Source organism: Pipistrellus hanaki (assembly GCF_964339955.1).
Source record: "Pipistrellus hanaki genome assembly, chromosome: 17".
Taxonomy (NCBI): Eukaryota; Metazoa; Chordata; class Mammalia; order Chiroptera; family Vespertilionidae; genus Pipistrellus; species Pipistrellus hanaki.
The window spans coordinates 41,912,314-41,940,196 of NC_140519.1; the positions used below are offsets into that span (position 1 = coordinate 41,912,314).

General features: G+C 42.5%; 2 protein-coding genes across 4 annotated transcripts; both read left to right on the forward strand.

Moving 5' to 3' along the window:
* Nucleotides 1–189: 189 nt before the first annotated feature.
* MTERF3 (mitochondrial transcription termination factor 3) lies at nucleotides 190–15,120 on the forward strand. 2 transcript variants are annotated; one of them, XM_084864569.1, is made up of 9 exons: nucleotides 221–351; nucleotides 1,350–1,475; nucleotides 3,182–3,524; nucleotides 4,488–4,640; nucleotides 9,836–10,025; nucleotides 11,559–11,706; nucleotides 12,024–12,095; nucleotides 13,201–13,362; nucleotides 14,837–15,120. In XM_084864569.1, the coding sequence occupies exons 3-9, from the start codon at nucleotides 3,197–3,199 to the stop codon at nucleotides 15,029–15,031; spliced, it is 1,248 nt and encodes a 415-aa protein (XP_084720695.1). In that variant the 5' UTR covers nucleotides 221–351; nucleotides 1,350–1,475; nucleotides 3,182–3,196; the 3' UTR covers nucleotides 15,032–15,120. The 2 variants fall into 2 exon arrangements, with proteins under 2 accessions (XP_084720694.1, XP_084720695.1); XM_084864568.1 differs by lacking the exon at nucleotides 1,350–1,475 and having other exon boundaries at nucleotides 190–351.
* Nucleotides 15,121–16,054: 934 nt separating this feature from the next.
* UQCRB (ubiquinol-cytochrome c reductase binding protein) lies at nucleotides 16,055–21,079 on the forward strand. 2 transcript variants are annotated; one of them, XM_084864620.1, is made up of 4 exons: nucleotides 16,055–16,258; nucleotides 19,607–19,678; nucleotides 20,309–20,475; nucleotides 20,880–21,079. In XM_084864620.1, the coding sequence occupies exons 1-4, from the start codon at nucleotides 16,240–16,242 to the stop codon at nucleotides 20,955–20,957; spliced, it is 336 nt and encodes a 111-aa protein (XP_084720746.1). In that variant the 5' UTR covers nucleotides 16,055–16,239; the 3' UTR covers nucleotides 20,958–21,079. The 2 variants fall into 2 exon arrangements, with proteins under 2 accessions (XP_084720746.1, XP_084720745.1); XM_084864619.1 differs by lacking the exon at nucleotides 16,055–16,258 and adding an exon at nucleotides 18,294–18,333.
* Nucleotides 21,080–27,883: the final 6,804 nt, after the last annotated feature.

Below are 27,883 nucleotides of genomic sequence, written 5' to 3' on the forward strand. Positions count from 1 at the left end.
GAGCCCCAGCTAGCGCCGCGGGACCGGCGTCTCCGTGCGCGTCCTATGTCCTCACCTTCCCCGGTGATGAGAGCGAGGGGAGTGGCGAGCGGGAGAAGGAACGCTGGCGCCCCGGCCCGCTCTGGGCCCCCGCGAGCCGCCCTCCCCCCCGCGCTGCCTCCCGGATGGTGTCGCCCACTCCCCGCGCAGCCCACGTGGGCGCGGCCGGCCCGGAGCGGGCCCTGCGCGGGGAGAGCCCGAGGTGGGCAGGTGGGACCCGGAGCGCTTTGCCGGGTGGGACCCGGCGCCGCCGCGACCGCCTCTGCGAACCGAACCGAACCGAACCACAGGACTGGCCGGGCCTCGCCGCAGGTAAAGCGGAGCTGGTGGGGCGCGAGGGCGCTGCCCCGGCCGCCGGGGTTTGGGTCCGGCCTCGGCCTGGCCTTGCCTGGCCTCGCGGGGCCTTTGGGGGTCTTGGGCGGCCCCAGGGAGGATAGTTTTGTTTTTACCCGCGGCCGGTGAGACCAAAAACCATCTTACGAGCCCGCTTGGCGCAGGGCGGGGAGGTCAGTGTCTGTCTGTCTGTCTGTCTGCGGAAGCCCGGTGTGGATGCCCAGATGGAGACCACAGTGGCCCGGGGAGGGCGGGAGCAGTTTGCTCACGAAGCCGGTTTCCCAGCCCGGTTTCACCTGTCGCTTGTCAGCCTTGCAGAGGTGGAAACCTCGAACAGCATTTCCGTGCCAATGACTATTCCGAGGGAAGGGCTAAGGCCAACAGTTGAGAAGTATGTAATGCTTTAGTGGGCTAAAAGAATGCTTTAAGGCTTTTTTCTTTACTATTCCTGATGAGAGAGTCAAAGACTGTTGTCACTAAGGAGGGCTTTTATGCACAAACTAGAGACCCGGTGCAGAAATTCGTGGGGGGGGAGGGGGGGGAGGGGATGGTTCCCTCAGCCCAGGCCTGCACCCTCTTGCAATCTCGGACAGACCCCTGGGGCTGTCCAACTGCCGATTTGAATTGGGCCTAAACTGGCTGTCAGACATCGCTGGCACAATCCGGGATTGTTGCTAGCCTGCTTCATGACCCTAACCACTTGCCTGCCTGCCTGGTCGCCCCTAACCATTTTTGCCTGCCTGCCTGGTCACCCCTAACCTCTCTGCCTGCCTGCCTGGTCACCCCTAACCCCTCTGCCTGATTGCCCCTAACCTCCTCTGCCTCCACCTGCCACCGAGGCTTCATGACATCCAGAAGGTCATTTGGCTGTGGGTCTAATTAGCATTTTACACTTTTATTACTATAGATGCAAACGTCTTACCCGCTGTGTAGGCAGGTAAGTTAACCGTAGTTGCAACTGATTTATTTCAACCCAGCAAACTTTGGCGCAGTGCAGGCTACTGGGGGATCATCATTAGGAGAGTGAACCCAAAGAGGACACCCTGCTCTCCTGAAAGAACAGCCAATCAGTTATTAAGAAATACACACAGCAGTGACATGAAGTAAGTAAAAAAAAGAAGGATTAACAGGAGTATTGTAGGAGGGGGTGTTAATTTGAGCCTGGGAAGGCTTCAGCGTGAGGGAGACTTCAGGAGTTTGCTTTGAAATATAAGGACATTCTTAGATAAAGTTAGAAGTCAAAACATTTTACAGCAAATAGGGACTTGGGATCATCTTATTATACCTGTAACCTTTTAAAAACCCATTATTGAAAGAATGGTTATTGAACCCCAGCCTGGGCCAGACAATGTGCTAGAAACGCAGTCTTGCCAAGGTAGCCAGCGGGAGGGTTTTCTGGCTTCTGATTTAGTGCAGAGAATGAATGTAGTAGGTTTGAGGGAAAAGGTGACAGTTTGGAGGCTCATTTCCTAACAAAATTTAACAAAAATCATCAGTGAATGCTTATTTCTTTTTAAAAATCATTTCAGAATGACAGTATGGCTTTGTTTATTATTCAATCCCTTTCAGGAGACTTCAAATTAAGCACTTTAGACTTATGTTTACGAGACTGCATATGTGCCGGGTGGACTCAAGTGATACCCAGATTTTCCACTGCCTGGTAGTCAGTGCCCCTGGCACCCAAATTGTTCAATGGTCAACTGTAAAATTTCGGTACAAGTTTAGTGTCTGAAGTATTTGGTCTAACTTGGAGCATAAAACAAGCTGAATTCCAGTATATGGAAAACCAAAGCAAAAATAAATTGTGTTCAAATCATTTATATTTGGTTGTGTGATCAATACTAATACCTAAAGTAAAATTATGTGTGCATCAGATTTACCTTTTCAATTAAACTGGCTAGATATAAATTCTTTCATATTCCTTCCAACCTTTTACCAACCTTTTCTTATAAGAGTTTTTAAGTCACTTTAAAAATCTTCCTAAAAGTGACTTTTTTCATCATAAATATACATGCATTCATTGCTTATTGCTTATGTATCTCATTTAATTTTGCTCTCTAGTTTTGACTTTAAAAAAATATTTTTTATTGATTTAGGACAGGGGTCCTCAAACTTTTTAAAGTGGGGGCCAGATCACGGTCCCTCAGAGAGCTGGAGGGCCGGACTATATGAACTACTAATTCCTACTGTAACACCTCGGCTGCGCTCACTGCCCAAAAAACCTGGCGGGCCGGATCAGACTCCTCTGCGGGCCGCATGTGGCCCGCGGGCCGTAGTTTGAAGACCCCTGATTTAGGAGAAGAAGGGAGAGAGAGAGAGAGAGAGAGAGAGAGAGAGAGAGAGAGAGAGAGAGAGAGAGAGAGAGAGAGAGAGAAAGAAACATTAACGATGAGAGAGAATCATTGATTGGCTGCCTCCGGCAAGTCCCCCACTGGGGATCTAGCCTGCAACCTGTACTTGTGTCCTGACCGGAAATCGAACTGGTTACCTCTTGGTTCCTGGGTTGACTCTCAACCACTGAGCTATACCCGGCGTGGCGTATTGCTTTTAAATTGTAAAGCATAGCTTTATTTTTCCAGGCTAGAATTTCCTGTCTTTTGGTTTGGAAATCAGACTACCTTGTTTCTGACTTTTCTTGTGTTTAAGAAACATCTGACTATTTTAGTCACCTAGATTTATTAAATACCCTTTAATTTGAAGAAAAATAGTTTCCAGTTTATCTTTTGATTGTCTGAATATTGTTTTAAACATTTAAACATAAAGTACGTTTCTATTTTTTTTTAAATGGTTATTCATATATCTTTTGCAGGCTGCTTTAAGAAAAATGGCCCTGTCGGCCCAACAGATACCCAGATGGTTGAACTCAATTAAACTGAACAGCTTAATTACTGCTGCACAACTCAGAAGTCATTATCGGAGACCAGGACAAACATTGTTGCATAGACTTGCTGCTCGGCCGCAGGTGTCCTCTGACAGTGGCTTTCTCCAGTGGGGACTGAAGACGTTCAGGACTTGCTTCAGATGGAACAGTAGTTCCCAGTGTACCAAACCAAGTGGGCAGGAGATTGATTCTGCCCAAAGCACTGTGCTTCCTTCCGTGAGTGAGCAGCCACAGAAGTCACCCAACTTTGATTCTGAGCTGTCTCTAGAAGGTAATTCTGAACTTTCAGAAAAGTCCCTTCTGCCCCCCACTAGTAGATTGAATAAGCTACCTGTTTATACTCTTAGCCTACTGCAAGTCATATTTCATACCAGGCAAGAAGAATAACATTGCCAGTTCTAGTTACTTCTACTTTGCCTCTATTTTACTAAGATAAAATGTTTGTATGGTAATATGTATAAAATTACTTTATAGCTCTGTATACAACATTTGCTTCCTAAATACTTTATTTATAAAAAAATTTTTTTTCAGATAATTAGGTTTATTAAGGTATGATTTATATCATAAAAATGTATCCTTTTGGGGGTATATAGTTCTATGAATTTTAACATATGCATTTAGTTATGTAATGACTACCACACTCAACCAATAGTCAGTCTTCTCCTTCCTGCTACTCCTATTCTAGGAATATTTGTATGTAAGAATATTTCACTGCAAATGAGATATTAGGTTAAGAAGAATATGCAAGACAATGGGGGGGCAGGGGGAGGAGAAGAGATTGGGAGGCCAGGAGAAGAGACTGGCTATATGAAATTAGAAAGTGTGATGATTAGAGGCAAAAAGAAATCAGTCCTTATTTCTTAGGTTATAATTTCCAGTATCTTCCGTAATTGTTTAAGACTAAAACCTCAGAATCAAGGGTGAACTAGAGTCACTTATCTGTTGATTAAAAGTGAAGGAAAGGGGAAGGACTCATCTGTGAAATAGAAATTTTCCAAGAAATTTCTTATCTAAATGGTCTTAACCTTTCCTATTAGAAGGTAGAAATATTTGTACTTCTTAGATGTTTAATCTTGAAATGATCCCAAGATTTATAAATAAGGCAACTAGGGAAGCCAAGCATTTAAATACACACATAAGAATAGCTAGAATGCAAGTTGTTGTAGAAACAGTTTGAAGTGTACAGATTGGAGAGCTGACTTGCTTCTCTCTTTCCATGTGGCTGGCTTCACAGATCTGGATGATGTGCCTCCATTGTCTCCTTTGCAGCCAATTTCTGAGCAGGAGGCTGTTCGGATTATTGCAGACCCTCCTTTGCCCCCAGATTCATTCACACTTCGAGACTATGTGGATCATTCTGAGACCCTGCAGAAGCTAGTGCTTCTAGGTAAGTCTTGAGTGTACTCTTCACTTTTTTTACTTGGTTTAAACTACGCATTTATAATCTATCACAATAGTACATACACATGAGCAGAAGTCAAACTGTGTGAATGGCTTCTAGTGAAAACTGTACTCTGCTTCATCCTTCCTGACATGGCATCCCCTTCTCCAGAGGATCCACTTCTTTAGCTCTTTCTGTGTGCATTTAACCCTAAATGTTTTTGTAATTATTTGCAGTGCTGCTGCTTGGCTTATTCGTTTCAGACATCAGTTGATCTCATATATACACACATGTCCCCCTGTTCTCATCAATTCTCCCAACCTACATATATAAAAGCCCAGCAACCAGAATGGTGGAATGACCGGAATGACCGGTGGCTGGTGGCTATGATGTTCATTGTGGCAGCCAACTAGCCTGATCCGGGCCCAATCAGCACCACCCCTGTCCAGTCCGGCCCCAGATTGGTCCCCAACACCCCAATCGGGGCCAGAGCCAGATGGCCAACTGCCCATGGCCCTGCCCCCCAGCTGTCCCAGCCAGATGGATCCCCATTGGGGCGAGCCAGCTAGATCCCACCCGTGCATGAATTCGTGCACTGGCCTCTAGTGTAGTTATATTAACTAGTTTTAAATAAGTCTTTAGTCAGTGCTTACATAATGACCATAAATATTCCTCACTGCTCTCCAGGAAGTGTATCATGATTATTTTCCTTCCTGTAAAACTTTTCATTTTTCCATGATTGATAATTGTCTTTTTTTTTTTTTTTTTTTTTTAATATTTTTTATTGATTTTTTACAGAGAGGAAAGGAGAGAGATAGAGAGCTAGAAACGTCGATGAGAGAGAAACATTGACCAGCTGCCTCTTGCACACCCCCTACCGGGGATATGCCCGCAACCAAGGTACATGCCCTTGACCGGAATCGAACCCGGGACCTTTCAGTCCGCAGACCAACGCTCTACCACTGAGCCAAACCAGTTTCGGCTGTCTTGTTTTTTTTTATTAGTTTTCTTTGTTCCTCAGGCCACATTTTCCCACATCTTCCAGTGGCCTCTCGGGACAGTTTTTCCTACAGTTAACCCTACAGATGATGTATTTGTTCCATTTCCCCACTCCCCCAACCTTCCTCCTGGAGCCGACTGTCTCCCCAGATTTGATGGGTTCTCTCTAGGACTGCTCCACAGTATCTGAGCTTGTTGACACGGAATGCGCTTGGGTTTGTATAGTTGAAGGCACCCAAGGGATCTGCGAGCTCTTAATTAGTCCTCTTGTTTTCAGCATAGCACCTTACTTTAGCCTTCTGCTTTTTCCACTGTCTATGCGTCTGCCACTTCCCTTACTTGATTTTTCCAGATGATGAACCTTCTTTCTCCTGGAGGACAGGTAAGGGATTATCTCAGATCCATCTGGTTTAGGTTCTCATTTTTCACTGAAAAGTTGGGTGCTTCCTAACGTGATAGTCTTCTCATCAGCAATATTGCCCTGATAATCTCTCTAAGGTTAGTGCTCTGTCTAAAATGCAAATAAATTCAACTGTCAGGAACCTACTTGAAATCCTTCAAAGCTTTCCCATGGCTTCAAAGTTCTTCTGGTCCCACACTGACCTTTTTAGCTTCACTGCTTGCCACCCTTCCTTTGGTTGGTCATCTTGGGCAACTGGAGAACTTAATTCAAGTTCAAGTACCTGCTGAAATATCTTCTCTGACCTTCCAAACAGCGTGGCCCTTCTCTGGGCTCACCCCTCCTTGCTTCAATCCCAGCACTAATAGCATAGTGACTGTTTACTCGGGTCCTTGTGCAAGCGCCTAAATGTATAGGGAATGGCCAGGTCCTCAAGAAGCTGCACAAACTCACAAGCACCTACATATTCACATACAAATAGTTAGAATGCAAGGAGGGAAGTGATAGGTCCCATATAAGGGGCACAAATAAAGCGACGTGTGGGTTCAAAGGGGAGAGAAAGACAATTGCTGCAAACAGAGGCACCGGTGTCCTTCCTTTTCGAACAGCTTTCCCAGCTTTGTGATCGGTGCTCTGGATGAAATAACAGGGTCCCTACCTCCAGATAACTTACAGCACTCCTAGAGCTGTGGAATATGCGTCAGGCATTCCTTCACTGCATGCTGCTACTTCAGGTGCATATCTAAGAGGTAACTTACGTGACAGGACGTAGAGGAACCATGATTGCACCGTCAGGCAGTATTGCTGAGAACCTGGTGATCTACTTCTCTGTCTGCTTCCCAGATCTGTTTTCTGCCTTCCTCTGCCTGTCCTCCGTCCCAGGAGGCTAACGTCTGCGCACTGGGGTCCTTGGCCAGCCGGCTTCTGGGATGCTGGAGCCCAGTGGGAGGCACCTGCGGAGGAGAGGGAGGCAGGCAGGAGTATTTTTTTCCTGTTCCCTCCCTGCTCTGGGTCGTAACAGTCTCCTCCATGACAACAGCTCCTCCTGAGAAACCGTTTCTTCATAGCTTCCAGCTCCCGCTAGGTGTGGGGGATACTTTTTCTCTGTGTCTTTAGCTCTAGGCATGCCCTCCTTTGTTCTCTTAATTCTGCTCACAGCACTGTATAGAGTCCCTCCATTAAAGTTGTTTTCATTTTAACTTTCTAGGGCAATTTCCTTTGCCCGCCAGACCCTGATTGATACAGTAAATATGTGTAACACTAACTGAACATAACAGTAATGTTTGTAGTGACTGAAATGATGGAATAAAGCCAACTTAGACTGTGGTCACCTAGAAGTTAGAATCTTTCTTTATTATTCATTTTATATATCCCCAGAACCTACCAGAACGGCCTGGTCCATAGTAGGCATTCATGACTATTTCTCAAGTTAATGAAATTGTAAGCCCATGATTTGTGCTGACAGCAGTGTGCTTTCCTGATGAGATTCAGCTCTCGTTTTGCTGTGAAAAAGCAGCTTCTCAAGATTTTCATTTCAGCACAGTCAGGACGTGACAGCTCATGCTGAGCAAGGCACTTCAGCACATTTAAACTGTAATATTTCGTTAAATTTGAAGTCTGAATCCTTTATGTTAGTTTTAAAGCATCCCTTCCCCCATATTGCACAGATTTTTGAAACTGGTTTCTAATTTACTTATCTGTCCATTCAAAAATTTCATTTTTTAACTTAATATTTTAAATTGCAAAAAAATTATATCGAGTTGTTACAAGTGCAAATATTACAAAAGAAAGAACTCTTAACCTCTCTACATTGTCAGTTCCACTCTTCAATTTATGGAGTGTGCCGAAACTGGTTTGGCTCAGTGGTAGAGTGTTGGTCTGCGGACTGAAGGGTCCCAGGTTCGATTCCAATCAAGGGCATGTACATCGGTTGTGGGCACATCCCCGGTAGGGGGTGTGCAAGAGGCGGCTGGTCGATGTCTCTCTCTCATCGACGTCCCTAGCTCTCTATCTCTCTCCCTTCCTCTCTGTAAAAAATCAATAAAATATATATTTTTTTAAAAATTTATGGAGTGATTTGCCATACCTTCTCCTATGCAAATATTACCATACTAAAAGCTGTACATAGGTTTTGTAGTTTTTTCAAACTTAATATTATTTTTTTAATTCTGTTTTCTTCTAGTAGTTTTAAAGTTGGTATACTTTAGGTTTATATCTATATGAAATTAATTTTCAAATCATATATAAAAGGAATTCTTTAATTTTTTCCAAGTGATCCCATTGTATTCTACTGAACTGTTTTCCCCTTTTGACTTGAATGCCGCTTTTACTGTAGGCCAGATTTTTAGTTCATCCTGGCTCTGTTTCTGGTCTTCATTCTATAGTCTTTTTCTGCTTTCAACCATCTTAGGTCAATACCTGTTTAATATCCAGCAATTTGAATTTAGAATTATATATGGATCTAAAAATAACAAATTATAATTTTTCTACTTGTAGACACCAATAAAGAAAGAATGTTTTTATTTCATTGCTTTTATATTTTAGACTGAAAAGTTGCATCTATAAATCAGTTCGAGTTATTTTGAACCTGGTGAAATATGTTAATGAATATGAAATTTGAATCCAAAATTAGGGTTTTACATTATCCTTAAATGTTTATTCTAAAGTAAAGAATAGGGCTTTCCTATTCATGTTCATTTTTTTTAAATCACATAAAAGGAAAACAATGAGAGACTAAAGTGCTCAGTTTAATGAGAATTTTGAATTACAGGTTACTTTGATTCTCTGCCTAACTAATGCTGACACCTAATCATATCCATAATCAAAGAATGATTTGAAATAACGACTTGCTATTTCCCTTTTTTACTCTTTCTCTCCTGTCCTGTGTGGTTGGCTTAGATCACCGAGGACTGTGCGAGTAGGTGCGGGTGGAGGGTGTGTCCTTTCCGCTCTGTGGGGTATTTGAAGGCCGCAGTGCTCACCTGCTCTCGGACAGACGTTTCTTGAGCTCCTTTAAGATGCTTGTCTCTGCCAAGACCGGTTTGGCTCAACGGATAGAGCGTCAGCCTGTGGACTGAAGGGTCCCGGGTTCGATTCCAGTCAAGGGCATGTACCTGGGCATGTACCAGTGGGGGGTGTGCAGGAGGCAGCTGATCGGTGTTTCTCTCTCATCAATGTTTCTAACTTTCCATCTCTTTCCCTTCCTCTCTGTAAAAAATCAATAAAATATATTTTACGGAAAAAAAAAAAAAAAGATGCTTGTCTTGTGCTAAAGACCTGGGGTTACAATGATGAGTAAGACATAGGGTCCTTTGTATTCTCCTACGGAGGGGATCATAAGCGTATTTTAAAACAATGCTTGTAAATAAGAAAAAGATTTTTTATAAAGCTTCAAAGAAACTTAATTTTATTCATATGGTTTGTTACCCTACAGAATTTCCAGGTAGGTGATTACTATGGAGCTCTTTAGGGGCTCATAAGCATCCTTCAAACTGTACTCAGGAGACCATGGAGAATGGTGGTGATCCTAATCTGACTTAATGACTTTGTTTTAAGTGGTAACTTAGCGCCAAATACACTGTTTTTCTCTGTATATGACTTTGAAATAATTACTGTTTTCATTTTTATTTATTTTTATTTCTGCAACCAATTTAGTTAAAAATACTTTGAAGTTTCCATTGGCCTTTCTCAGTTCTCCTTTGGATAGGTTGTTGATCTCCATCACTGATTTCTTAAACATCTATGTGAAGTTTAATGGCTGAGTTAAGCAGTTCTCTTCAAGCAGTGTTTGTATTTATCACAGGAGTGGACTTGTCCAAGATAGAGAAACACCCAGAAGCAGCCAATCTCCTTCTGAGACTGGATTTCGAAAAAGACATTAACCAAGTACTCCTGTTCCTTAAAGATCTGGGTATAGAGGATAGCCAACTGGGAGCCTTCCTGACGAAAAATTATGCTATTTTCTCGGAAGACCTTGAAAATCTTAAAACCAGGTAGGAATTTTAGAATGATTCCCACATAACCCATGAAGTGATTCTGAAGGAAATATCTGTATTGTTTTTTAAATCTCAGCTGCACAAGTATCATCGGAGAGAATGAACATGAACATTACTGTTTTGTTTGAACTTTGACCAAAATTAAGAATCTAAAACAGGTGTTTTTTGTTGTTTTTTTTAAATTTTATTTTTATTCAATAGCCCATTCTTATTTTTATATGAAAACAAAAACAACCCCACACGAACCTTGTGAACCAGATAAAATTTCCATATTACATTTGAAAACACAGAGATCCAGAGAAATTAAATAACTTATAAAACTACCAGCTACTTAATGGCAAATTGAGATTTCAGCTAAGTTCTATGCCTCCCTTTAACACTTATGATCTTTCTATACCATGAATCAGATGTTATATTTTACTAGAGGCCCGATGCACGAAATTTGTGCAAGGGTAGGCCTTCCTTCCTCTGGTTGCTGGCTTCGCAGCTCCAGCTCTGCAGCCCCAGCTTTGCTGCCCAGCTTCACGGCCCCACCCTCCGCCCACACCTGCCTTGGCCTGGAGCCGCCCCTGTCCGCTGCCACACACATACACACACACACACACACACACACACACACACACCCGTTCCCCAGATCCGTGGAGCCTGCCAATCAATCGGAGCGCGCACACCCACCCTCCCCCATTCGTTCACAAGGTTTGTGTGTGGTTTTTTTGTTTTTGTTTTCCTGGTAAGAATTAAACAAGATAATGTCCTGATATATTTTAGACATTTACTAGTAATAAAACTGACTTTTACTCTGTGTATAGATTTTTAAAAATCAATACTGTTATTTTATAGTCAGACTGTCTATATTTCACTACCTTATTTTGGTTTCCAGAAATTTAGCAGGAAATATCATCATTGTTAACAAAATACATATTGAAAGACTACAGTAAAAATTACATACTTAGTAAATGCAGTAAAATTCCTTTCAGTTTCTCTGAGATACTAAAATAAAATTCCTCTCATACTCGAGTCTTCCTTTGTAAAAAGAATTCTCAATCTATTTTCTTAATTTGTGTATTTTCTCTTCTTAGACAAAAAAAAAAAAAAATTCTTAAACAGAATCCATTTCTTCTTTTTTTTTTTTTTTTTCTATCAAGTAACTAAGTAAGTCAGATTAACTGAAAAGGTTATTTACTGCTTTTAAGTGTAGATGGGTACCATTCTATAGTTGGATGGATGCTTGATTTAACCATATCTGGGCCATTATTGTAGAACTAGAGGCCCGATGCACAAAATTTGTGCAAGAAGCTTGGACCTCACAGCTGCAGTGGCTTACCTTGGCCCTCACAGCCCCGGCCTCATCCAGAAGGCCGTCAGAAAGTTCATTTGGCAGTCCGGTCTAATTAGCATATTTCGCATTTATTGTTATAGATATTTTATTTTATTTGGGGGGGTATAGAAATCTTTTTAAAAACAATAGTTATTTTGGAAAGTAGCATGCACTAGTAAATGTTTATCACATATGTGTATTTGTGTTTTTAGAGTGGCTTATCTACAGTCAAAAAGTTTCAGTAAGTCGGACATCACACAGATGGTCAGGAAGGCGCCGTTTTTGCTGAGTTTTTCCGTGGAAAGACTGGATAACAGACTGGGATTCTTTCAGAAAGAACTTGAACTTAATGTGAAGAAGGTAAAGACAAAGGGGGGAATTTTTGTACTTCCAGGTCAGCGACATTTAGTAATTGTTACATCTCATGTTTCTAACAGCTATGAATGAAGAAGCCTGCTAGCTGAAACATGTAGCTGTATCATTTTATAATATTCCATCCAGTTGTTTCCTTTTGTTTTAGTATGTTTTTTTCCCCTCAAACAGTTTTACGTTTATGTATTTCTGGGGTTCCTCGCCCTTTTCTGAGGGTCATTTTAGAATTTTTAGTTTTTTGAAACTAGTTTGGCTTCCCAAACTAGTTGCACATATGGTAATGATAGACTGTTTTATAATTGCAGACTAGAGATCTGGTGGTTCGTCTCCCAAGGCTACTAACTGGAAGTCTGGAGCCCGTGAAAGAGAATATGAAGGTAGGATAACGTTAAGCTTTTGAGAAATCAGCTTCTTTCTTGAGGTGTTTAAGTCCTCTGAAGAGGATAGATTTTTGCTGTTGTCATCTTAAAGAAAACTATATTATACATGTTCTTTCTAAAAAGATGAGACTAGAAAATGAGAACTATCTAGCACGCTGTTTGTTGTAGGTGATATGTTCACGTGTTCACCAGGTGTTGCATGAGTAGGTCACCTTGCAGACACAGACGCTTGTACTCCTAGGTATGTGGGTGCTCCCTGGAAACTGCTTCCGCTGCCAGAACGAGAGCCTCTGTCTGTGTGGGCAGGTGGGGATGAGTTTTGGAGACTGGATCCGGTCGGCTTCTGTGAAGGGCAGTGGCCAGCACATTGCTCTCCTTACACCTGTGCCAGATGCCGGCCCTGGTTCTATCACAGAACACGCCAGACATTCTCCGTGTTTCTCCCAGCGAGTGCGTAGCGCCAAGGGCAGCTGGCTGTTGGTATACAAAGCTGGAGGAATGTGTGAAATCATTACCTAAGGCCTCCGTGTTTGCTGAGGCGCTCACGGTGTTTCACATTCAGTGGTACAAGTTGTGGGCACCTGCCCCCACTCTGTGCGGGAGGGCGGCCCTGCTCCATGGAGCTTCCGGTCCAGTGGGGACAGCGCGGAGAGATACAGGCCGGGGACTGGCGGGGCGCTCAGCTGCTCATAGGAGACCGAACGCACGTTCGGGTGTGTAGTTTTCTCATCTCTCTCTGGAGTTCTGACATGTGCTTCAGATAACACTTGGGAGCAGAGGCTCAAAAAGCATTTTGAAAAATCTTACTGTATGGTAGGGCCCAAAACGACCACCTGCCCGGGTCTCAACAGCCCCCATCATTCTGCCGCATAATCATGCAAGCTCCTTCTGGGTCCTCAGTGCTGAGCAGCTCATTCCCAGGAGGGGGTCTGAAATTCAGATTACCCCAGAAGCAGGAAGCTACGATCCCTGAGGGCAGGGGCATAGCTGTCTCCAGACTTTTCGGTCCTTATTTTAAATATTAGAAGAATCCATGTGTCCTCTGGCATAGTACCAAGTTAACTTTCTATTCATGACTTATAGCAACTCCCCTTTCTTTTAGGTTTATCGTCTTGAACTAGGTTTTCAACGTAACGAAATTCAACATATGATCACCCGAATCCCAAAGATGTTGACTGCGAATAAAAGGAAACTTACGGAGACGTTCGATTTTGTGCACAACGTGATGAACATTCCCCACCACATCATCGTCAGGTTCCCGCAGGTAACGCGCAGGCTGTGAGAGCATCCTTGTCCTCCGTCTGCCGCTGCTCCAGCACCATGCTGCTCGCTCTGAAAATGCCGTGCTCTGTGAAGGAACTGGACCAAATGCAGTCTGGCTCTGAGAGCTGTGTGAAAGTCATATTTCTTTTTTTTTCTTTTTTTCTTTTTAAAATATATTTTTATTGATTTTGTACAGAGAGGAAGGGAGAGAGATAGAGAGTTAGAAACATCGATGAGAGAGAGTCATCGATCAGCTGCCTCTTGCACATCCCCTACTGGGGATACGCCCGCAACCAAGGTATGTGCCCTTGACCGGAATCGAACCCAGGACCCTTCAGTCCCCAAGCCGACGCTCTATCCATTGAGCCAAACCGGTCTCAGCTGTGAAAGTCATATTTCTGTTGCCCATCTTTTTATCAAGATAACACTTTGGAGCAAAGGCTCAAAAAGCACTTGGAGTCCTAGCCGATTTGGCTCAGTGGATAGGGCATAAGCCTAGGGACTGAAGGGTCCTGGGTTCAGTTCCGGTCAAGGGCACATACCCAGGTTTCAGACTCCATCCCCAGTATGGGGCATGCAGGAGGCAGCTAGTCAATGATTCTCTCTCATCCTTGATGTTTCTTTTTCCTCACTTCCTCTCTGAAAACAATAAAAATATATATTTTTTACAAACATACACACATAGATTTGAGTCACCCCAAACTCTAGATTCTTGAATTGTAGAATTGTTGTATTGGGACTCTTAGACTCCTAGTGGTCTGTCTGGGTGGTAGTGCTCGGAAAACAAAAATCAAAACTTATCATCAATGGAAAAATACATTCACTGACAATAGGCTGCGAGGAAACTGATACAGAATAAATTTTTGACAGGTGCATTTAAAATTCTGGTGTGAAATATTGTCTCAAGAAAATAACAGTATTGTTGGCACAGCAATTTTATAATTAATTAACATGGGAAACAATTATAACTTAATAGGTATGGTTAATTTGTCATTTAAGAGCAGAATGGTTGACGGTAAAGGATAATGACATGAGGAAATCTCTCGTTAAGGAAAGACGTTATATTCAGGATTCCATAAAACTTTGTCTTCCCTCTCCCTCTGCGCTTCTTCCACATCAGGGAACAGGGAATTGGTAGTTCTCAGGCCAGGTTTTTGTTTGTTTTTTACTCCCTGATTATTTAATGGATCATTAACAGAATGAAATTTTCCTGTCTCTACATTGATTAGTCAGTGTTCTTAGACTACAATGTAGCCCTTAATTTTTTTATAATTGTTCTGTTTGTAAGCTTTGAGTCCCTTTTTAATCATAATGTCTTAGTGGAAGCTATAAACCTTGGGCATTTATCAGACTTACTGAGCATGTGGTCAATATTTTACATTTGTTAGCCTATTAAAATTTTTAGCCATATACGGTAAACATTTTAATAGTTCATCTTTCAGTGCATATTTTTTAAAATTCTTTTTCTTTTGTAGGTATTTAATGCAAGGTTGTTTAAAGTCAAAGAAAGACATTTTTTTCTGGCCTATTTAGGAAGAGCACAGTATGATCCAGCAAAAGCTAACTACATCTCTTTGGACAAATTGGTATCAGTGCCTGATGAAATATTTTGTGAAGAGATTGCCAAAGCCTCAGTACAGGACTTTGAAAAATTCTTAAAAACTCTTTAGTTTTTGATGAATGTTAAAATGTAACCATGTAAAATAAAAGTATGTATTAATAAATTAATATACTTCAAAATAAATGCCTTGAATCTCAATTGATACTGGAGACAATTTCTTGATATTGTAAATTTGGGTAAAGTTCTCAGATCTTTCTTAAAAGTTCCTAGTGACTTAATTCTTTGACTCAACCATTCCCTTCCTTCTGGGGAAGGAGAAAAATCACAATATAGCAAGCTTAGAGAAACAGTTTGAATATATATAGGCTGGCATCGTTTCTGGTGAAGATGAGAAGTGGAGGATTTTCCTCTTAAAATCACAGGGCTTTTATTATTTATTTTTTAAATTTCAGAGGGAGGGAGAGAGAGAAACATCAGTGATGAGAATCATTGGTCACCTGCCTCCTGCACACTCCCTACTGAAGAATGAGCCCTCGCCTCAGGCATGTGCCCGGACCTGGAATCTAACTGTGACCTCCTGATTCATAGGTCGACACTCAGCCACTGAGCCACGCCGGCTGGGCAGTCACAGGGATTTTAAAGTGGTTTTATCACAAGACATCTGTATTTTATTTTAAATGTTCAATGAGTTTCTGGAACATACTGTATTTACGTAATATCTACTACTCACCTAATGCTACAAAACATGTAATTTTGGACTATTTACAGTGCTGTCTTCCCAAGCACAGATACTTAGGGATGCCCACAGGTGGCTACTGATAATCAGGAAAGGAAAAAGCATAGGGAGGAAAGCAGTTTGCAGGAAAGTAGATGTCAATGAGACAGTAAGAGGTCAGGACAACCCTTCTGAGCCTGCTTTCTCCTCTCCCAAATAGGGTTACACATAGTACTTAAAAGTTAGAATTAAATGAGAGAATTGAACCAGAATATGTCCAGCCCATGCTTAGCGCTTCGCTTGGCACAGGGCGCGATTAACATTGCCCAGAGTCTCACAGCTTGTCACTAACAGAACCCAGGCCACGGCCCCGGCGCCCTCATTCCTTCCTCCCTGGGGTTTTTCCCATCAGGCCACGCGGAGCACAGCGACTTCCTCCGTTGCTAGGGACGCCGGCGGAATGGCCCTCACGACAGCGACCCTACGTCATCGCCGTCAGAACTGCGCCTGCGCGCGGGCGTCCCCTGAGGCGCCTGCGCACTGTGGACCCCGCGCGCCCTCCGGGACTTACCCAGCAGGCAACGCTTCAGTGTCGGGTCAAGATGGCGGGCCGGCCTGCCGGTAGGTAATCGGGGTCCTCCCTGCCGGGCATCGCTGCGCCGCACCTCTCATTCTCGCAGCGGCTTGCTCCTCTTCCTCTCGCTCTCTCCGGGGCCGGCTGGTTCCGCGGCAGAAGGGAAGGGCGGCTCCGGTCCGGCGTGAAGGCGGCCTTCCGCCTGCCCCCCACCCTCCCACCCGGCACCCCGGCGACCCCAGCCCGGGCCGCCGAGGTAGGTAGGGCCTTGGGGCGCTGCGGCTCGGCTGTGGGTGGCGGTGCCCGCGCGGCCCCGGCCCCGCTGGCGTCCCATCTGCCTGCGCTGGGCATCCCTGCCGACTGGCCTTAGGAGAGTTCAAGGGCACAAGGACATGGCTGGTGACTTTCGGCCGAAAGGAACGGGGAGCCAAGTGCCCGCAGGGGCGTGGGCGCGACGCATGCTCCCCGGGGGGTGTTCGATCGCCCTAGACTGAGGTGACCAGATTTTAACATTGGTAAAGCGGGACGCCAGTGACGGGAGTGGGTTGGGGGGAGGGGGGGTTCTTCATTAAAATTTTGGTCTATATAGCTGAGACCTGTTTGGCTCAATGGATAGAGCGTCGGCTTGGAGACTGAAAGGTCCCGGGTTCGATCCCGGTCAAGGGCATGTACCTTGGTTGCGGGCATATCCCCAGTAGGGGGTGTGCAAGAGGCAGCTGGTCGATGACTCTCTCATTGATGTTTCTAGCTCTCTATCTCTCTCCTTTCCTCTCTGTACAAAATCAATAAGATATATATATATTTTTTTTAAATTTGGTCTATATGGAGCAACAAAAATTTTCATAGAACGCAAAAATAGTACTGTAATACGTTTTTTAAAATTTCAACATAAGTACAATTTACAACTATAATACATTAAAAAAATTAGGTATAGTATTATTTTATTCTTTGGCATATTTCTCAATTGAGTGAATTTTTTTTTTTTTAGTAAATTGCTGTCGTCGTTTAAAAGATCATGAAATTTTTCACAAGAATTTCAAAACGGCTTTCAAAGTCTCAACACTTAATTGTGATTTTTCTGACGTCCACACTTTACCGTAGAAAAAAAACGCGTTCAGTCGCAGCATTAGTTCCTGGTAAGGACAGCGCGTATTCCACAATTCTAACAACTGATCAACAATGCGACCTTTGATAAGCAGTCCTCGATAATCAGTTCTCAACAATTATTTGTTGTTATTAAAGTTTAACATTATAAAATTAACAAAAATAATATAAAACCCATACCCTGGCTAAATAGCCACAAGGCCGCCGAAAACCGTCTATTCCCTTCCCGCTCTCCCGCGTTCCCTAGCTTGTCGTGCATTCCTTCCAAACATCGGGACTTTTTTAAAACAGCGCGGGGCGCGGGACAGATGGTTAAAAATCGGGACGTCTGGTCACCTTACCCTTGACCCTGATAACCGAGGCCGAGTGGCCGGAGGACATGGGGTTGGAGGCGGCCTTCTGCCCCTCTCGCTTCCCAAACCGGGAACCAGAGGGAGCTGAGCACAGGTGACAGGGAAGCTTCGAGTGTACCTTACCCGGGAGCTCAGCGTGGCCTGTGGATTTGAAGGAATCTGTATTTATGGGAGGCACTGAGACAAACACCTGTTATTGAATAGAAAGCTGAACTTACCGGAATATTTAACACAGAACGGGAACGTCAAAGAGAGTTTTACCTTTTTGGTGTTCTTGTTGCTAATCTCTGCCCTCTGACGGTATAAATTGACAAAGCTGTTAATATATGTGTGTGTGTGTGTGTGTGTGTGTGTGTGTGTATGATGTGTGTGTGTGTATGTGTATATATATATATACATATATATATATATATATATATATATATATATCCCCTTCTCTGCCCTCAGTCCTCGTGAAGCTGTTCACCAACCTAAGCGACATTGACGGGCAGACCCGTAAGAATCCGTTATTAAATTTAACTTCACGAATATTGAAGGCGCTCTGCCCCTCCGCGGTGCTTGGCGCCGGACAGACCCGGCTGGCTTCCACCCCGGGTGGGAGGGCTTCTGTGAGACCGGTGCCTCCGTGTCAGGGACCCGCATGCGGATCTGGGTAAAGCAAGCGGGTCAGTGCTTGGCGCACAACCAGTGTTCCGTGCACGTTCATCACTCTCTCCATCGCTGGCTGATGCACTCACCAGTAACTGATTTTCCACAGGCGTGTCTGTAGATGGTTGGCTCCTTGGTCATCCGTGGTGCTTAGTTTCCCAGGAGAGTTACCAAAGGCTCACACTGATGTACTAGGAGGAGGGGCAAGGAGGGGTTGGAGGGAACGGAGTTTGCTTGATAAGGGCCTAACCCAGGCCAGAAATGTAAAGGCGGTTTTAAGCTTTCTCCACCTCCCCTTCTGTACCACATTTCTCCTGTGAACACCAGGCACTGTCATGTTATTCCTCAAGTTTTAACGTTACCTGTTTCTTCTCATCCGTTTTCTTTTCTTTCTTTTTTAAATATATTTTATTGATTTTTTACAAAGAGGAAGATAGAGGGATAGAGAGTTAGAAACATCGATGAGAGAGAATCATCGATCAGCTGCCTCTTGAACACCCCCTTCTGGGGATGTGCCCTCAACCAACGTACATGCCCTTGACCGGAATCGAACCCTGGACCTTTCAGTCCACAGGCTGACGCTTTATCCACTGAGCCAAACCGGTTTTGGCTTCTCATCCGTTTTCAAATATCCATTCCCTTGATGGAAAGCTTGGGGGGGATGTGGAAAATGGGCTTCTCTGGCTGATCCTTTTTAAGGTTAAATGACTAAGTAATGGTATCAGAATCCTCCCAGAAATACTAAAGAGGGTAGCCAAGTAACAAAAAGGTGATGCAGAAAATACAAATTTTGAAAGATGGGGGTCATTTAGATCGCCACCCTGTCCTGACACTTCACCTTCTTTTCTTACAACACCAACTCCCTTTGACAGGGAAGTTTAGATTTGTTACCTGTAATCTGTTTCTGAAACTATAATTGGGAAATTCTGAGTTTCTTTCCCATACCCTGCCCCTTTAATTCTGACAGGTGCAGGGGGACATAAAGGAATGACACGCTTGCCTTTGGGTGGCAATAGTAAATCTCTTGTACATTAGGTGTTTGAGTTCGCCTGTTTTCCCATGGCTTGCCCAATTTTTTTTTTTTTTTTTACCTGCAGTTTCTCTTGCTCATAGACAAAATAAGAATTTTTACCAACAGTATATGGAGTATACACTGTTAAAAGGAAATACCTTCCTATGCTTGCACTCTCTAACCGTTAACGATATATCAGACAGGGGTGACTTACCCATCAGCAGTTTCCGATAGTACAATAAGTGAGTTGTAGCAACTAACAGTGTGACAATTATCAGCTGCAGCATCGGGCCGGTGGCTGGACGGCATTCGGAAATGGTATTACAATGCGGCAGGATTCAATAAACTGGGTGAGTGTCTGCACTTCCTCCTCCTGCTTTTTTCTTTTTCTTTTTTCTGAGAGTAGTTTTTTTGCAAAAGTCATTAAGAGTCCAAAAAAGTAACTATGCTTGTGTACCTTAGAAGATGTTACTATTAGGTCACATTTTATTATGTTAAATCACATCCATTTTTTATTATTTTGAGAAGAGAGGGATGGACTTGTCTTAAATGTTTGAGGAGGAAATGATTTATGTTCTTGAAATATAGTAGCTGGACTTTTTTCTTAGTATACGCTCTCTCTCCCACCTCCTCCACTTAGCATTTAAAATTTAAGTTCTATGAACTTTGAAAGTAGAGATTTTTCCTATGTGTGTTTAAAAACAAGGTAGACATTTTAAAATTTGTTTTCGGTTAAAGGTGAATTCTGTGGCAACAGATTTTAAAAGGCTCGTCTATTGTTTCCAAAGTACCATTTTATAAATAATCCACTAAATAACCCATTATCATATATGAAATACATTGAGCTTGATTATAAATAACTCTTGATATTTCACCCCAAGTCTTAAGTTTATAAGTCATAAAGATATCTTACTCATTTTTTTTTTTTTAATTCCTGATTTGTGAGACACATATTTAATCTCTCCTGTTTCCTGTCGTAGGGCTAATGCGAGACGACACCATCCATGTGGATGAAGATGTGGAAGAAGCCATCAGAAGGCTTCCCGAGAGCCTGTACAACGACAGGGTGTTCCGCATCAAGAGGGCGCTGGACCTGTCCATGCGGCAGCAGATCCTGCCCAAGGAGCAGTGGACGAAATATGAGGAGGTGGGACAGCTTCTGTGTCTGACACTGTCCGCTAAGGACTGAGTATTACAGACAGAAACATTCATTTGCGTAGGGCTTTAGGGTTCTTAATGTTGTCACAAATAAATGTCCTTATGACAGTATGGTGAGATGATAGAGCACATGTTAACTTCATTTTAGAGACAAACATGGAGACAGAAACATGAAGTGACTGTTCCAAAGTCACTAAGCAAGTTTACAATATCTTCCTGGGTTTTAAACTTTAAAAAAGCAGACAGCTCTTAGTTTGCTAGAAAATACTTTTTTAAGTTGGGAATGAAATTTTCAATGACTTTTTGTTGTTTAAGACCTATTGAGTGTTTGAAGTATACCAGTATGCGATGGTGATGGTAGCATATGATATTTTTCTTTTATTCGTTCTTTAGGATAAATTCTACCTTGAACCGTATCTGAAAGAGGTTATTCGGGAAAGAAAAGAAAGAGAAGAATGGGCAAAGAAATGATCATGGAATCAATCTGTGGGTGCATCTGTCCTCAGTATTTTAATTATGTTGGTTAAACTTGAAATGCACAATTTAAAACCATCTGGGTTTCAAATATATAAATAAATGTCTATTATAACTTTTGTTGGAGTTTTTGAATTCTTAACTTTATTTTTAATAACTACTGCATTTACTTATCTGTTAAATTCTTTTCAAACTTGCCGAAACCTGTTTGGCTCAGTGGATAGAGCGTCAGCCTGCGGACTGAAAGGTCCCGGGTTTGATTCCGGTCAAGGGCATGTACTTTGGTTGCGGGCACATCCCTAGTAGGGGGTGTGCAAGAGGCAGCTGATCAGTGATTCTCTGTCATCGATGTTTCTAACTCTCTATCCTTCTCTCTTCCTCTCTGTAAAAATTCAATAAAATATATTTTAAAAAAATAAAATTAAAATAAATAAATTCTTTTCAAACTTACAAGGTATTCTTCAATTATTGTTTAATGGCCTCCTGAAGCTAAGAGAAGCCATTTTTTAAATTTTTTTATTTTTATTCCTCACCTGAGAGTATGTTTATTGATATGAGAGAGAGAGAAAATAAACATCGATGTGAGAAATATCAATTGGTTGCCCTCATGCACCCTGACTGGGCATTGAACTTGCAACCTGTGTACATGCCCTGACCAAGAATCGAACCCAAAGCCTATGTGGTGCATGGGACAACGCTCCAGCCAACAGCCATGTGACCAGGGCTACCAAACCATTTTAATCAGGTTGGATAACTTCTTGATTTGGTGAGAGATATAATATTCTTCCAAATAGAATAGTCATCTTGCTACTGCGTTTGCAGATTAGCAAGATGCCTAGTAGCCCCTGTAGGGCCTAACTTGCAGGAATGGAATGGAACAAGAAACAAGTGCCATCATTTTATCTGAAGCAAACTGTACTTGAGCAGTCTGGCTCTCAGACTTGTTACTGAGAGAGAGAGGATCCACCCCCTGTTGTTCCCTCTGCAATCACAGTTCTCAACATATAATTGAGTCCGCATCCTATCTTAAAATTGTGTATATAGCCCAGGATGCGTCTGTATAAGGTGTTCCTGTGTATTAGAAAACAAAAATCAGACAAAAATATAAAGACATATTTTCTCCCCATATCCCAGAGGCTTTTCTACTTTTGAAATGATTGTTAGAAAGTATATTGTAAAGGTTAGATACTAATAATAGTTTGAAGTTTTAAGGTTATGATAACTTTAATATAAAAACCATTCAATGATATCATTGCCACCCCTAAATCCTAAGATGACTTCTGTGGAGGAAGCATGCCTAGAAGCCCAGCGAGTGGGAAAGGGACCCGGGACCTGCAGCCTGCACAGGGTTCTCCTGGCCCCTGCTGTGTGTGGTAGGATCTTCCCTCAAAGAGCAAAACTGAAAAGTTCTGTGTCAGGTGAAACTCCTAAAACTAAAAAGCATGTGTTCACATATTTTATGTTTCCCACAAAGTTAGATATGTTGACATTTATTTATGTTTGACTTTTGCAACATGAACATAAGGTCTTAAAAATTTGCTAATCTATTAGATCAAATATCCTAAGAGCTGCCCTTCTCTTTGATATTCAGATTATTTTCTGAAACCCTATTCTATATCATGTCAATTTTTTTTTATTTGGTCTGAGTTGCCTAAATCTTCCTTGGATATAAAGGTTTTGGTTATGGTAAACACACTTGTTTTGTTAATCTTCACCCGAGGATATTTTTTCCATTGATTTTTAGAAAGTAGAAGGGAGGGACACAGACACATGGATTGCCCCACGCACCCAGATGGGGTCATAGATCAAGCCTGCAACCAAGGTATGTGCCCTTTATTGGAATCGAATCTAAGACTTGGGTCTGTGGCCAGTGCTCTAACCACTGGGCAAATCGTTTTGGGGCAGCGGTTCTTTTATATGCTTAATATTTTGTGAGATTTGTGACATGTTTGGAACAGTACTGTAAACCACGTAGAAACTGATAAAGATCGTGGTCGATGACAATGTTAAGGGACATCTTAGTGAGGGACTCTTTGCATCAGGGTCAGTTGAAGAATACATACTTTTGTGTCAGGATGCTTCCCTATCAGACCTACAAGTAAGTAACTGAGATAAATTCCCAGACAACCAGGCACCGTCCAGTATTTCAATGCTTCAGTTTCTTTCCTCTCTCAGACGTTTTCAAGTAAACCTGAATCTCATACATGATGGATTAGTGTTATTTCCATGTAACCTATTTGGCCCATCATCCTGTAGACAGGGTAATAAAGGAGTAATTCATAGCCAATTCTAGGTACAACTATCCAGATCTGAATCCATTGACTTGTTGGGTTTGACTTCTCTGTGCCTCCATTTTCTCGGCTCTAGAATGGAGCTAATGATAGAACTGACTTTAGAGGGTTGTTTTGAAATCAACCAATTTCATTATATATCAGGTACTCAGAACAGGTCTTGGCACATGGTAAGCACCATTCTGACTTGCTAAAGGATTCAGTAATAAGAATGGTAACAGGGCCGAAGCCTAAAGTCACTATAGCCATAATAATCCTATGTTCATAAACAGGATGATGCTAACATAGACCTATGTATGGATTTGAAAATAATCAAAGAGGGAGGGGAGGGTATGTATGGGGGGGGGTGTGGTAAAACATGTACACAGATAATAATTTAATAAAAAAAATTTTTTTTTAAATAACCAAAGAATTTAGAATTTAAAAGCCACGTGAAGTTCAGCTAGGGTGGCTCAGTTGGTTGAGCACCATCCCATGAACCCAAGGGTTACCGTTGATTCCTGGTCAGGGTACATGCCTGAGTTTCGGGCTCCATCCCCCTTGAGGTGGGGGGGTGGGGGTGTAGGAGGCAGCCAATCAATGTTCCTCCCTCTCCCTTCTCTAAAATAAATAAAAACATATTTGAAAAAATAATAAAATAATAAAAGCTAGATGAACATAAAACTATACTAAGTACTTGATAGTCTGGTGGGTGAAGTGCAAATGGGTTTACCCTTTTGGGTGACATAAGTTTTAGTAACTAAAGTATCAGATATGAATATACTTAAAGGGTGAATGGGACATAACTAGAGAATATAGGGGAAAGGTCTCTTTATTAGAATAAGGTACTAAATTCTGCCACTAGGTGGTGATGTACTACAACTTTACAATTTAAGAGTACACCTCGCCACACTGCTGAAGATTTATCCTTTCTGTACCCTCACCAACTCCCTCCCCTTCATTTTTCAGGATGACAACACCTTAGAGGTTTATGGCCATCAGGAGAATTTACTACTAAGCTATATACTGATGTAATGAAATCTAATATATGCTGTGCAATGAATTATGAGATGTTATTTAGTTTCAGGATTTTATTACTTCAATCAGTTATGACCATATTTCCTCTTATAGGATTGCTCACTCTTTAAACATACCAGATGACTGTATAAGGAACACCTAATAAAGTCTATAGATGTTAAAATCTAAATGTTTTAATTTATTTGCCATAATTTGTTTAAATTCTGGTTATACCGGTGTTCATATTAAAAGCCATAACATATTAGAATTTGAGATGTCAGGTCAGATGGTGCCTCTGAATTATATTTTGTTAAGAAATTTTATTGTATGTATTAGCAATTGAGCAGAGAAGACGAACTGAGTAATTCATTACAAGGTAATTTTCAGCATAGATTCCAGAAGCCTGTTAGTATTTGAGGGACTTAGGTATTTTGTATTAAGACAAACTATTTAAGTTATTCTGGATTTTGACTATATCTCTCCTACAATTGAAAATTGTATTTGTTTAACTTTGTATTTTAATACATTTGCCCATTTCTACATAAATGCCAAAAAGTAATTTAAAAATAAACCCCTATGAAACTTCTGGTAACATTATTCAACTGAATCATTGCTCTGTTAGTATTCTATTTTAAAGAACATTTTATAAATACACATGAAAATTGTATTCACAAGCCAAACCCCCCCCACCCCCCGCAAAAAAAAATAATTATTTCTGTTACAAGAGTCAGTTTCTAATTCCTTTCTTATGCATGCACTGAAAGTGTGGTTTGCCACTAAACTGGAAACTAAAATGTGATACCAATGATCTAGGCAAATCATTAGCCTTTACAGATTGGTGCTCCTTAGCTATAAAAGGAAAGGTTTTGACTACAAAATCTTTAAGATTCATTTCCACACCAAACCATTCTGCGTATGTAATTTTATTTATGCGTTTCATTGTTAGTATGAATTAATACTAATGATGGGAGTAGCAGATTCTCTTCATATCTTCCTTGCAAACTTCTGGCATAGCTACTACACCTATAGAAGAGGAAATTGGGCTTAAAAATATCATTTTACCCTTATGTTTTGTTTTGTGGTTTTGGGGAGGGGAAGGGGCATGCTTTTTATGTGCCAAGCTAGGCAGAAGCTAGGTGTGGGGCAAGGTTTCTCACTATTGGCACTATTGACATTTGAGGCTGAATAAATCTTTATTGGGGGGGCTTCCCTGTACATTATAGGATGTTTAGCAGCATCTCCAGTTTCCCCCATGTTGTGACAACCAAAAATGTCTCCACACATTGCCAAACGTCCCTTGGGGACACAATTGCCCCCAGTTGAAAACCACCAAGAGCGAAATCAAGATGGTGGACACATCTATATGTAAATAAATATGTAAACTAACTAAAAAATATGCACCAAGTGAACTAACACAGCCTTCAGCCTAGAGGGTGATCAAAGTAGACCTTTTGACAACCTGGCTGAGTTTGTAGTCAGCAAAGCCAGTCAAACCAAGAAGGTAGTGAAGTGCTTTACAAGAAGAAGAAAATAAACAGGACATGCTCAGAAGCATGGAAGCACAGGCATAAGGAAGAGCAGGCATTGCATTGATCGAGTGGCACATATCTGGGAGATTAAACTTGGAAAAGTATATGCAATATGGCAAGATGTTTGGATGCTGTTAGCAGGAAAGTGTTTGGATAGATTCTGGGTAGTGAAGGTCCAACTGTTAATTTTTTTAGAGATATTAGAACACATGTGTCAAACACAAGGCCCGCGGGCCAAATCCAGCCCGCCAGGCCTTGCAATGTGGCCCTCACCGCGCTGTCATCACTGCACTCCGCTGTCAGTTTATGACATTGTCAGTTTATGACTGTTCAGTAAACCATTCGGCCCGCGATTTTGGCTGGATTTTAGATTTTGGCCCCTTCTCTGATTGAGTTTGACACCCCTATATTAGAAGGTCCAATGACATGTTCAAGGGTAGGATTGGGAGTAGACAGAGAGGCATGAAGGGTACCCGCTAAGGGGGATCTCTTAAGTGGGAAGCAGGCTGATAATCAGCCCCTTCTGTATGAGATTGGTTGCTGTGCTAGATATTCCAGATGCACTCTACACTTCTTCACTCTGCTCTGCACCCCCAGATGCTGACCTGTATGAGTTGCATGTAAATAACACCCTTGCCGTCTGGCTTCTGGCTTGGACTTGGCCAATAGGAAGTCACCTGCAGGAGACGGTGGACACAAAGAGAAAAATGGTGGGATTCATTCCCCAGCCCGCCCCCTACTGGATCAGAGGTTGGCCGTTGGCTGTGTTCCTCTGCAGAAGGCCACTCTCTGTCCATCAGCCCCTCTCAGGATTCCTACAGTCTCTCCCTCCCCACGCTCATCCCTGCTGGTTCCACAGCCAGTCCTTTCTTAGTCGTCCCTTCCCTGGAAGTGTCTCAGTTGCCGAATGGGGTCCTCCCAGGACCCTGAGTCACACAGAGAGAACTGGGCTCTCCACAAGGTTTTCCCAGTGGGGGCCCCAAGCACTGCCACTAGGAACGGGTTTGTGGTCTGCCCCCAGGAAACCTTACAAGCTTTCTTCTTTGATGTTGGCCAACTCATGACTCAGAGTCAGCCTCCAAGAGACCACACGTTCCTGAGGAAGAGAATGGCTCCCCAAAGCCCATCTCCTAGGCCTACCCCACCCCCTGCCCCTGCTCCCCCTCACCTCTTTGCCTGACGAATCTGCTTCCAATCAGAGACTTACTCTTCTACGCAATTTAATTCAGGGAAACGCAGTGCCAAAAAGATGCTATATGACAGAAAACAGAAGGCTCGCCCATCCTGACATACCGCTGCTGCACTGTCTGTCTGGACAAGCTCTTTTTTTCCTGTTTAACTCCCTCTTCCCCAAACACACTCTGAAAAAGGTCACCTCTAACTAACACTTGTCCTTCCTGTTCCTGTATCCTGGGATGCCACACGCAACCCTCAGTATTCTCTCTACTTGCCGGAGAAACTCTCTCTGATCCCCAGACACTTGACATTTCTATTGTCTTTGAATCTATGAAGCACTTGCTGCTTTAACCAGCCATTTGTTAATGAACAATAACTAATACTATTTGCCGAGTGTTCATTTCGTGCCATTGGTGGTCTCATTATTCCTTAAAAATCGCTCTAAGGCAAGTATGACTATCCACTTTTCAAAGAGGCTCAGAGATATTAGGTAACTGGAACAACATCACAGTTAGCAGGTGAGCAAACTGAAATTTAAATTTTGTCCCCCTTGAAATTGCTCTGCTGTCTTTTCAATGTATGCTGTCACATACTTACCATCTTTACATTTACAATTTCATTCTCTGCTCATCTTTACTTACTAACGGCCCAGTGCATGACATTTGTGTATGGGGAGGTCCCTAGCGGCTGCCAGCTGCTGGCCCGGACCTTGTTCGGCGCTGCCCCCTGGTGGTCAGCACACGTCATAGCGAGCAATCGAATTCCCAGTCAGTCGAACTCCCTAGGGGACACTTTGCCTATTAGGCTTTTATATAGATACTTTTTTTTTTTTAATCTCGTTCAACTAAACAAAATATTTAGTTTTTAAAATCATGTGATCCTACTTTTTCTGAGGAGGTGACATTTAATTATAACCTACATGTTGGAGAGG